General features: G+C 46.4%; 1 protein-coding gene across 1 annotated transcript in view; it reads right to left on the reverse strand.

Moving 5' to 3' along the window:
* Window positions 1-1447: 1447 nt before the first annotated feature.
* TFDP2 (transcription factor Dp-2) overlaps window positions 1448-12092 on the reverse strand; it is a 188677-nt gene continuing 178032 nt past the window's right edge. Inside the window, exons 13-14 of the mRNA XM_087870247.1 lie at window positions 5213-5287; window positions 1448-2249 (exon numbers count right to left, since the gene is read on the reverse strand). Coding sequence (XP_087726373.1) covers window positions 5254-5287 — 34 coding nt within the window. The 3' untranslated portion in view covers window positions 1448-2249; window positions 5213-5253. The remainder of the gene's footprint in view (window positions 2250-5212; window positions 5288-12092) is intronic.

Genomic DNA, 12092 nt, shown 5'->3' on the forward strand with positions numbered 1-12092 from the left:
GAAAGAATTCATAAGATTGATAAACCCCTGGCCAGACTTATCAAAAAGAGAAAGGACCCAAATAAAACAACGAATGAATGAGGAGAGATCACAGCCAACAAGGAAAAAATTACACTTTTAAGCACATATGAGCAAATAATGCCAACAAATTAGACAATCTGGAACAAATGGGCACATTCCTAGAGAGGTATAAACTACCAAAAATGAACCAGTAAGAAATCAAAAACTTGAACAGACCCATAACCAGTAAGGAAACTGAAGCAGTCATCAAAAATTTACCAAAAACCAAAAGCCCAGGGCCAGATGGCTTCCCAGGGGAATTCTACCAAACATTTGAAGAAGAAATCTTACCTATTCTTCTGAAGCTGTTCCAAAAAAATAGAAATGGAAGGAAAACTTCCAAACGCCTTTTATGAGGCCAACGATTACTTTACTCCCAAAAACAAACACCTCACCAGAAAGAATTACAAACCAATATCCCTGATGAACATGGATGCAAATATTCTCACCAAGACACTAGCCAACAGGATCCAACAGTACATTAAAAGAATTTTTTTTTAAGATTTTATTTATTTGACAGAGAGAGACACAGCGAGGAACACAAGCAGGGGGAGTGGGAGAGGGAGAAGCAGGCTCCCTACTGAGCAGGGAGCCCGATGCAGGACTCAATCCCAGGACCCTGGGATCTAACCCGAGCCAAAGGCAGACACTTAACAACTGAGCCATCCAGACGCCCTAAAAGTATTCTTCACCATGACCTAGTGAGATCTATTCCTGGGCTGCAAGGATGGTTCAACGCCCACAAATCAATGGGATACACCACATTAATAGAAGAAAGGACAAGAACCATATAATCCTCTCAACAGATGCAGAAAGCATTTGACAAAGTACAGCATCTTTTCTTGATTAAAACTCTTCACAGTGTAGGGATCAAGGGTACATACCTCAATATCATAAAAGCCATCTGTGGAAAGACCCATAGTGAATATCATCCTCAATGGGGAAAAACTGAAAGCTTTTCCCCTAAGATCAGGAACACGCAGGGATGTCCACCTTCACCACTGCTGTTCAACATAGTACTAGAAGTCCTAGCCTCAGCAATCAGACAACAAAAAGAAATAAAAAGCATCCGAATCCGCAAAGAAGTTGTCAAACTCTCACTCTTCCCAGAGGACATGATACTCTATGTGGAAAAACCAAAAGACTCCACCCCAAAACTGCTGGAACTCACATGGGATTCAGTAAAGCGGCAGGATATAAAATCAATGCACAGAAATCAGTTACAGTTCTATACACTAACAAGGAGACAGGAGAACGAGAAATCAAGGAATCGGTCCCATTTTCTTTCTTTTTTTTTAAAGATTTTATTTATTTATTCGACAGGATAGAGACAGCCAGCGAGAGAGGGAACACAAGCAGGGGGAGTGGGAGAGAAAGAAGCAGGCTCATAGCAGAGGAGCCTGATGTGGGGCTCGATCCCACAACGCCGGGATCACGCCCTGAGCCGAAGGCTCTTAACCGCTGTGCCACCCAGGCGCCCCTCGGTCCCATTTTCAATTGCACCCAAAACCACAGGATACCTAGGAATAAATCTAACCAAAGAGGTAAAGGATCTGTATTCAGAAAACTATGGAACACTCATGAAGGAAACTGAGGAAGACGAAGAAATGGAAAAACATTCCATGCTCTTGAATTGGAAGAATATTTTTAAAATATGTAGACTGCTTTGGGTAGTATAGACATTTATTGCATCTCTTATCAAAATACCAATAGCATTTTTCACAGAACTAGAACAGACAATCCTAAAATTTATATGGAACCACAATAGACCCCAAACACCAAAGCAATTTTGAAAAAGAAAAGCACAGCTGGAGGTATCACAGTCCCAGGCTTGAGGTTGTACTACAAAGCTGTAGTGATCAAAACAGTATGGTACTGGCACAAAAACAGACGCGTAGATCAATGGAACAGAACAGAAACAGACCCACAATTACACGGTCAGTTAATGTTTGACAGAGCAGGCAAGAATATCCAATGGAAAAAAGACAGTCTCTTCAACAAATGGTGTTGGGAAAACTAGACAGCTACATGCGGAAGAATGAAACTAGACCATTTCCTTACACCACACACAAAAACAGACTCAAAACGGATGAGAGACTCAAGTGTGAGAGAGGAATCCATCAGAATCCTTGAGAACACAGGCAGCAACATCTTCGACCTTGGCCGCAGCAACTTCTTGCTAGACACGTCTCCAAAGGCAAGGGAAACAAAAGCAAAAATGAACTATTGGAACGTCATCAAGATAAAAAGCTTTTGCACAGCAAAGGAAACAGTCAACAAAACTAAAAGGCAACCTACAAAATGGGAGAAGATATTTGCAAATGTCTTATCAGATAAAGGGCTAGTATCCAAAATGTATAAAATGCTCAACGTCACTCGGCATCAGGGAAATACAAATCAAAACCACAATGAGATATCACCCTACGCCAGTCAGAATGGCTCAAGTTAACAAGTCAGGAAACAACAGATGTTGGCAAGAATGTGGATAAAGGGGGACCCTCTTACACTGTTGGTGGGAATGTAAGCTGATGCAGCTACTCTGGAAAACAGTGTGGAGTTTCCTCAAAAAGTTAAAAATAGAGCTGTCCTATTCCTAGCAACTGCACCATTAGGGACTTACCCAAAGCATACAAATGCAGTGATCCCGAGGGGCACCTGCACCCCAATGTTTATAGCAGCACTGTCCACAATAGCCAAACTATGGAAAGAACCCAGATGTCCATCAACAGATGAATGGATAAAGATGGGGTGTATATATATACAATGGAATACTACTCAACCATCAAAAAATTAAAATCTTACCATTTTCAATGACATGGATGGAACTAGAGGGTATTACACTAAGCGAAATAAGTCAGTCAGAGGAAGACAATTATCATATGATCTCACTCATATGGAAGAAAGAAAACAGATGAACATAGGGGAAGGGAGGGAAAAATAAAATGAAATCAGAGAGGGAGACAAACCATAGGGGACTCTTAACTATAGGGAATAAACGGAGGGTTGCTGGAGGGGAGGTACGTGGGGGGGATGGAGTAATTGGGTGATGGGCATTAAGGAGGACACATGATGTAATGAGCACTGGGTGCTATATGCAACTGACAAATCACTGACCTCTACCTCTGAAACTAGTACTACACTGTATGTTAATTATTTAAGTTAAAAAAAATGGAAAAAAGACAAATTTTTACTCTAAGACAATAAAAGACTGTAGAAGGTTCTAGCAAATCCTTAATAACTCCAATGGACAAGGTTAGCCTGTGTCGCCGGCAGAATTTTAAAATCCATATTAATCAGAAAAGAATATTGTGATGTTGGTTCATAATCTCAGGAGCTTCCTGGGTGAAACTGGACACTGGCCCCCATACGTGGAGGGCAGGGAGAAGCCAATGGAAGAGGCAGGCCTCTCCAGATGGGTAGGTGGCAGTTTTATAAGCAAAGGATCTTAATTTTAAGGTTCACCTTGGGAGGCAGCAAGAGGAGTGAATCCTCACACCTGCGTGCCAAATCTTGAAAGCTTATCTAAAGGCCTTAACTAGGTTCAGTCACATATACTCAGCAGGTGTTCTCGACACCACATCATTATCTCAAGGCCGTGTTCTTGCAGCAGCCTCTGGGAGCAGGAAAGGCAAACAGAACCCACATTTCAAGGACAGGGGAGGAGGGGTGAGGAGCACAGGCCCAGCTCAAGGATCAGTTGGCAGTCATGGTTTTTCAGTGAGTTCCCCCAACATGTTTCTAAGTATGTTGGAAATACATGAACCAAGATATTATAGCTTAAAAGTAGTGCCAAGGCGCTTTGAAAACCTCATATATGGTACTTTCACGATCACCTGGATCATTCAGAGTAGCAGCTATTTTACAGAGGGGCTGTCCCAGAATCCATCCAAGACAGTCTGTTAATTAGCTATCTGAAGTAAGGTGGTTCCATAACACGGATCCCCCCCAAGCATCAGCCAGATTCCAGGGGCCCCAGGCCTCCGTGGCAGTCTCACTAAAGGAACCACCAACTAGTGGTTTCTTCCTGTGGTGAAGAACCTGCAGATGCAAACAGCAGTCACTGGCCCATATTCTCTCCATAATCCCAATGGGTTTTCTGGGATGTCTCTTCCTCTATGAACCTTCTGATTAGGGGTGGCCGGGGTGATGGAGGAGATGGTCACCGTCTGTGCTCTGAGCTCCGGCAGCGGCTGAGTATAAACACAGCCAATCCGGTCTTCTAGATGACAGCCTGGCACCTTTTAACCCCTCCAAGTACTATGTCGCCATCTTTTGTGGATCTCTCATGACAGGATCTTGGGCTCTGACCGCCCCTGCCTGCCAGCAACGTGGCTCTCTCCACCTGCCCCAGGGACAAGCCGCTCAAAGCTCACCCACGCTGTTCCAAGGCCTGCCCAGGGCTAGTCTGTGCTTCTTTGTTGAGTGTTGAGTTCCACCTGATTGTTCCTGCTACTTTGTGACACCAAATTCCAAGTCTTGAAAGTGTGTATTTTTTTCTTAACTGTGACTGTCAGCCCCTCCAGGGCTAAGACCTGCACTCTGGTGGCTTTCGGTCTCTCCTCCCAGACAGTGCCGGCTAGAACGCCCCAGCATCCAAGGCACGTGCACTTGTCACCTGTTGTACTGACTTCTGGCCATATTAGCTTGGCCCTAGTTCCTCAGGAATCTTCCTCAGAATTCAACGCTCCAAGATAGTGCCAACCACTTTCACCTTCATTGACTATTCTGAAATGCGTGTGAGGCAAGGAGGCAGAGTGGAGGCTGCCCTTCTCAAGGGTGGAACGGAAGCCAGCAAGATGCTAGTAACAGTCCAGGGCCCTCTCTGGCTTTTTAGGGGAGCCCACGCTGGAAATTCTGGTCTTTACTCCAGACCTACGATCCCATGAATTCCAGCATTTCGATTTGATCTTAGTGTGCATGTCTTTATAAGCACCCCTTCCCTGTGTGCCCCCACTGTTTAACTTCCTGTTCTTCCCATCCTGTGCAACTGTCCAAACTGCACAGCTCTTCGGACTGGACCTGACTCCTTCCAGACCCAGAGAACTGACCACCTCCTGCCCCCATCACCAACTCTGTGCCAAATGACCCACAAACCGTTTGACCTGGATCCCCCCCCCCCCGCCCCCGTATAAAACTTCACCAGTACACTTACCAGATTTGATGACTGCTGTGGAGGGGCTTGGAGCACAATTCTTAAGCGCCCAATCTGGAGCCAGACTGGATTAACCTTAAACATAAAATTGCCAGTTATTTTACCAGCAAAAAAAGGGTTTATTTGGAAACAGAGAACTCCAGCCCAGAACAAACGCGCAATGGCAAAACCATAGAGCAGCGCACACAACAAAAGAGAGGAAAGCTCTTTTATAGCGCAAAGGGGACTGGGCGGGGCTGTTATAAACAAAAAGCCCATTGGAATAAACGGGGAGTTCGCAGTATAGTGGCTTCTGATTGGCTGATTGTGACGGTCTCTCGTTGGCTGGGCTGTTGCCGGGGCGGAGGAGGAACCCTGTCCTTAAATGTAGTAAAGGGGCGTCACGTGCTAATCACCTGCAAGCTGCCTGTCTTCCCGTTGGGCCTGCAATCACCGGGAGTGCTAGGGCGCGAGACCTGCACGTCCTGGCCTCCCCACTCCATTCTAAATGAGTTTTCCTTTTATTAATTTTCACAACTGCTTAGGTTTAAATCCTTTCTCAGGCCCATGCCCAAGCTGTTTCTGAGTTTTGGTTTGTAAAATAGGGCTAAGTACTTGGAATAGTGCCTGGCAATTAGTGCTGTATGTCTTAGCTTCTTATTATTGTTGTTAAAGATTAGTTATTTGGGAAACAAATTATTTCTCTCTTCCCTCCTGTGCTTCATTCTCTGGCCACGGGAGTCCTCAATTTTGTTAGGCACATTCCCTACACTCATCACCATGAGCTTTTGGAGCGAGTGTCAGCTGTTCAGCTTAGGAGACTTGCTCAGCGTTTGTGGCAGTTCCTGGGGGTGGAAAAGCATTTCTACCCACTGGACTAGCCACTAATTCAATTTACAAACCAAGGACTAAAAGAGTTTCTCCTTAAGAGAGGTACATCCCTAGCCTATTAATACACCTATGGGGGCAGAATGTAGGGGGAAAACAGGCTCTGTGTCTGATCTGGGGGGCCTTTTTTAAGATTTTATTTTTATTTGAGAGTGAGCGAGAGAGAGCATGAGCATAGGGAGGGGCCGAAGGAGAGAGAGAGAAGCAGACTCCCCTGCTAAGCAGAGGGTACAATGCCGGGCTCAATCCCAGGACCCCAGGATCATGATCTGAACCACTCAGGCACCCACCAGGAGGCATTTTTAAATGGGCTTCTGATTGAATATCCCTGGACTCCGTTCACCTTTTATTTTTTAAAGATTTATTTATTTGAGAGAGAGAGAGCATGCATGTGCGCGTGAAGTGAGGGAGGGCTAGAAGGAGAGGGAGAGAGAGAGAGAATCTCAAGCAGACTCCACACTGAGCAGGGAGCCCAACTTGGGGCTGAATCCCACAATCCCAAGATCACGACCCAGCCAAAACCAAGAGTCAGACACCCAACCAACTGCACCACCCAGGCGCCCCTGAAAGCTCACCTTTAAAATCAGGGGTCTAAACAGGACTGTCTTTAGACTTAAGATGAGGGTGGGGTGAATGTTTGGCAAACCTCTCAGAACTCAGGCTTGGAGCAGTAGCCTGATGCCTTGTGTTGGCCCCTCTGGAATTTAAGGCTTTTCCCTCCCTGGATGCAAAGATTGGGTGTGGAAGTTTCTCTGACTAGCTTTTTTGCAAGTGATTTGGTCTCCATGACTTTGGGGTGGTCACTTGCCTTCGGTACTGCTGGAGCTTCTCCTGGGAAGATACTACAGATAAATTCACATGGGAGCCGCTGAAGTATTACGGACTTCTTGATGTAGTTCTTAGTCATCTGTTTTTGACTGTATAAAACACTCATTCCCTCCCATGCTCTCTGGCTTCTCTGGGCAAGTGTTCTCTTGTTAACAGCTGCCCACACTTAGGTATGGAAGAATCCAGTGGCTGCCGGTTAGAACAAGCATGTTAATGGTAGCAAGCAGACAACTAGCTAGTAAAGGACTGGGGGAGGGGGAATAAAGCAGCTGTTTTTGGTTTTGAAACATGGGCCATACTGGCTTGGGACTTATCAAAGATACATAGCCCTCATACTTCCATGGTCTTGTCTGGGTTTATAGCAAATAAACTATTAACCTTTCTGGGCAGGAGAAAAAGGATCCAGTACACAGGCCCGGGTTGGTTGGAAAAGCAGTCGGCTTGATGGACAAGTGCTAGAAAGGACGAGGCTATGAGTATCTAGGAACCAGAGGCGGGTGACTAAGGTCCGGTGTCCCTTCGAGCTTCCTCCCTAGGAGTCACGGTATTTTTTTCTGCTTAGATCGGCTTATTTGCTACTACTACCCAGTTGCTTCCAGAGCCAGGCAAATGCCTCACCTTTGCAACTGTTCACCCTTTTCTCTGTCCTGTCCTCTCTGGACTCAATCCAGCAGAAGTGAGAACACAGGGTGGCAAGAGGTCAATCTTTGAAACTTGCCCAGGCTTTGGCCAGATCATATGTGCTGAACGTGAGGGCATTATTTGTTTATTCAAAACTAACCAAAAGGTCAACAAACTTTGGAAGAGCTCATAAGTCACTTTTTCATTTATTCATACATTAAGACTGAGAGCCTATTATTATATATCAGCTGTTGTAACAGGCCCTGAATTTACAAAGATGAAAGACAGTCCATGTATAACAAATGAGTTCCTGATTCTAGGTTATTGTTAGAGAATTTCTAATTTCCTAGAAAAAAGATTTTCACTGGTTTCCCTCACACAGACAGTGAAGGTTGAGTATTCCCAAGCGAGGTGGACACTGGCTTATGATTCCTGAGCTTATAAGCAGTGGTGACCTTTCCTCCCACCTCTTCCAAGCAAGTGTTCCAGCCATAGAAGTCCTTCAAACATCCCCAACCACCCACAGTGTGTGTGTGCTGTGGGGACAGGGGCGTTTGCACACCTATACATACCGTATCTCATAGGAAGGAAGAAGACAGGTAAGGGTGTGTGAAGTACACTCCCGACTTTCCCCTACTAAGGGTGTCTCTTTTCACTTGAAACTATGCTAAGAAAGTTAATGGTCAACTGCAGAATGTGTTCTAATACTGCTTATTGAACATGACAAAATCCTATAGAAAATTTGCAATTTTGTTATAGGATTATGCATAGGGATTATTTTATGGGATTTGGACTGTATATACATATGTGTGTGTGTGTGTGTGCAAAGAAATCTCAACTAAGTTTTCTCAAATGGCAGCTCATCAAATGAATAGATTGTTTTCATGGTTTGTCTTGTCAATTCATTAATTTACACCCAGCAGGACTTTAACTCAATCATGGACTTCTAGTGCCACAATGGGTAACATTGTCTTGCAACAAAAACCTAAAAAACACAACACAAAGGACATCGTGCTTCTGTTTACCACCTGCTGCAGGTGGTGCTGAAGTTTTCATCCCCTGGCTCCCCACCTGGAGGGAGAAACAGCTGCTGACTGCTGATGGGCCATTGCCCTCCAGGGGCTCTATGGTCCTCATGGCTGATGATATATGGATGTTGCGGTCGTTCATTTCTAGGCTTATTCTGCTCGTTGTAGGTCAGTTGGAGAAGGTCATCAAAAAGACGTGACTGCCAGTTGACCCATGAGTTGGACCCTGGCACTCAGGCTCCGCCCTCCCTCCCATGTCCTTGGAATGGGGGTTCTGCTTGCCTTTCCCGTTCCCAGAGGCTGCTCCAAGGACACAGCCTTGCCACAGTTGGGAACACCTGCACAGTGTACGTGACTAAACCCAGTTAAGGCCTCTTTATGAACTTTTAAGACCTGGCGAGTGGGTGCAGGATCCATTCATCTTGTTGCCGCCCAAGACAAGTCTTAAGTGTAAGTCCCCTTTGCTTCTAGAACTGCCACCTACCAACCTGGAATGGCCTGGCTCTTTCTCCACCCTCACCCTACCCTCCAGCTAAGGGGGTGTGTCAGATTTCACCTGGAAAGCCCCAGAGGTTGTGAACCAACAGTATCTCCCAAACTTTTTCTCCCATCGGTTTCTGTGTCTGTCCTTTCTCATGATGGCTGGGAGAGGCCGCAGCCTGTCCTAGCAGGCACCTACCTCCCTGGCCAAACCCCAGCCCTGCAACTTGTTCGTGTTTTTGCCCTCCAGGCTCTGAGAGATCTTTCAGAAGGGATTCAGGATGGGAAAGAGATGGGGGGGGGGGAGGGAGGAACTCTCCTTCACAAGCTTATTTCTTTGGCCAGGCCTGTCTTTAACCTGCCCAATCAATGTACAGACAGGTTTTCTGGCCCAGGTGCAACAGGGAGGTCACAGCTGCCCTTGCAGTAGCGATCCTTAACCAAGAGGTTTTAGAAATGTTTTCTGAGGAACTCTCTGGAAGCCCTGGGGCTGGTGGTGTCCATTAACAAGCACCGTCTCGGAAGACTCCTCTTCTAGAGGGCTACATCCTTGCATCCAGGTGAGGAAGCCAGAGACCTGGGACCTTTTAAGGTGCCTGCCTTCCCCACCCTGCTGCCAGGGGCGGAGTCAACGCCCCAGTGAAAGGAGCAGGCAGCCTCTTATGCTCTGTCCTGGCTTGTCTGTTTGACGAAGGTAGGAGAGGAATACTAACCCCCCTGGAGGGAATGTGGTTTGATGACCTGCATCGCTTTACATTCCTTTAATCTGACTTAGAGGAGGGTCCACGGGGCTCCTGTTTGGTTCTGGTTCTTAAAAATAATTTCCAAAAGTGCTTATTAAAATCAGAATCTGTCATCCTCATTGGTATCTTTAACTGTTAATAGTGATTTATAAACTGAATGTTGATAAAACTTGAGCACGTCTGTTCATCTTCTAGATGGTCGTGGATGGGGGGAGCCCGTCATGCAGCACCACCAGCCACTGCTCTGTGGGAAGGGCCTTGTCTCTACTCCAGGGACGCATCACAAAGGCAGACAATACCTCGTTTTAAAAACACATCCTGTAAAAGCACTTTCTGTTGTGTTCAGATTGAAGAATCCAATACAAATCTTCATTCGCTGGAGGGTTACAACAAGTCTATTCACCTATTAGCAGAACCTGAAAATGATCCCTGTGGACATGGTGCCTTTCAAGGCCATCATTTTCGAGCTTCAGTGTACATTCTTCTCAACATTTCTAATTGAGTCCTGGCTTTTTGGGGCTGTGGCCAAGTGCTAGGATATGAAAAAAGAAAACAGATCTCCAAGCCTCCGTATGGTAGGCCTCTTGAGCAAGGCAGGAGATAAGCAAGTGAGAAAGAAGTGATTGGGCGAGAGTCGCTGTGCCCTGTGGCTGAAGTGTCAGAAAGTGATCTGCATGAGATGAGAAAGTGGTTACGACAAAATCGACTTTGCATTAAGTGGGATTGGTTTCACCCACTCTGATACAGGTCTTCCTTCACCACAGTGCATTTTATACTCTGAGAAGATTTCCTGAAACAAGTTTTAGCAAGGAGCTGGAAAGGTCTCTCAGGAGGAAGGTGGACTGGCAGTGTGCAGGGAGCTCGCAGGCATCTGGCTGTCGTCCGCATAAGAACAGATGAAGCCCTCCTGACAGACGAAGCGGGGGAGGGCTGGTGAGGTCTTTGGGTGTAAGCAGCAGTGAGAGGAGCTGGCGGATACAGATGCAAAAATGGAAGGGGTAGGGAACTACAGAAGTAGTTCATCTGTCAGAGACGGAGAAAAAAACAGCTTTAGGAATATGAATCCAAAAAGATTAAGTTGATTGTCAAATGGATTCTGTCTCCTGGAGAAGACTCTTGGTTGAGGCTGTCTTCTCTCTCATGCTTTGTCCTCTCAGGCAAGCCCACTTCATCAAGAAGCTGGGTTTTGAAGTAAACGATGCCTGGAGTCTGCAGACATCTTCCCTGGTCAGCAGTGTGTCCAGTGGCTGCGTTGACAGCTACCAACGACACTCCCAACAGTCCTTCACAACATCCCCCACATGGCGGCAAGAGCTACACCACTTTCTTATGGCCAGATGATCCAGTCCTTGGACACATGAACCAAATGGCTCTAAGAAGTGGCTACTAAGGGGTGGATAAGAGGAGCAGAGGGCATGCTGGCTCGGGCTTACCACTCCAGCAAATCCCTGGGAGAAAGGAGTGGGCACTGGCTCCCCCTTTCAACGCTGTGTCCCCCACACCACCACCATCACTTGCTTGGTCTACTGAACTCAGGTGAGAATCTTTACAGGAAGAGACCTTCCTTTCTGGGTATGAACATTCACATGAGGGCTTCCCTAACCATTTCCTAGTGTCTCCTCAAGCCCTGGCCGGCTCCAATATGGCTCCCGATTGCTCCGAACCCTTCCGTACCTTTTTCTTATCCACGTGCCCCTCACGTACTCTGCTTAGCTTGTGGGAACATAGGAGAGAGCCAGTTTTGGAAGCGCCTGAGGCCAGGAGCCTTAAAATGCCGCTCGAGGCTGGGGAGCGTCACATTTTGTACACATCACCGCAGCTGTTCTGGTTGCTGCGGGTTTGGTGGAAAGGGAAGTGAAGAAAGCATCTTCCCTAAAAAGCTGTATTCAGGTCACTTATTTCTGGGACTGTAAAAACATGATTCTTCATGCTATAATCTTCTCAAGCGACCTTAAAAAGATGTAAAATCATAGGTCTGTAACACAGAAAACCTCTAAAACATCGGACATATTTCTATCACAGGTGGGACAGGTGGCCTGTACTCTTGGACCACCACCTGTATAGTGGGGGAGGCAGGATGGGGCGGAAGGGGAAGCTGGACCACGATGCAGTTGTTAGAGGAACTGCCCAGCTCCATGAGGAATTCTGAAGCTGGGATGGCACTTCAGATACCCCAAATTGGGGCAAGGAAGCTGGGCTTTTGTACACTCAGTGGCTACTTGTGGGCATAGCTTCAGGAAATGTAGCTCTCTGCTGAGGGCAATTCCTGGGGGGTCACAGAGAGTGGAGGGAGTGTCCTGGTTCTAAAGAAGG

The sequence above is a fragment of the Ursus americanus genome, chromosome 20, assembly GCF_024610735.1.
Source record: "Ursus americanus isolate L20-20 chromosome 20, mUrsAme1.1.p, whole genome shotgun sequence".
Taxonomy (NCBI): Eukaryota; Metazoa; Chordata; class Mammalia; order Carnivora; family Ursidae; genus Ursus; species Ursus americanus.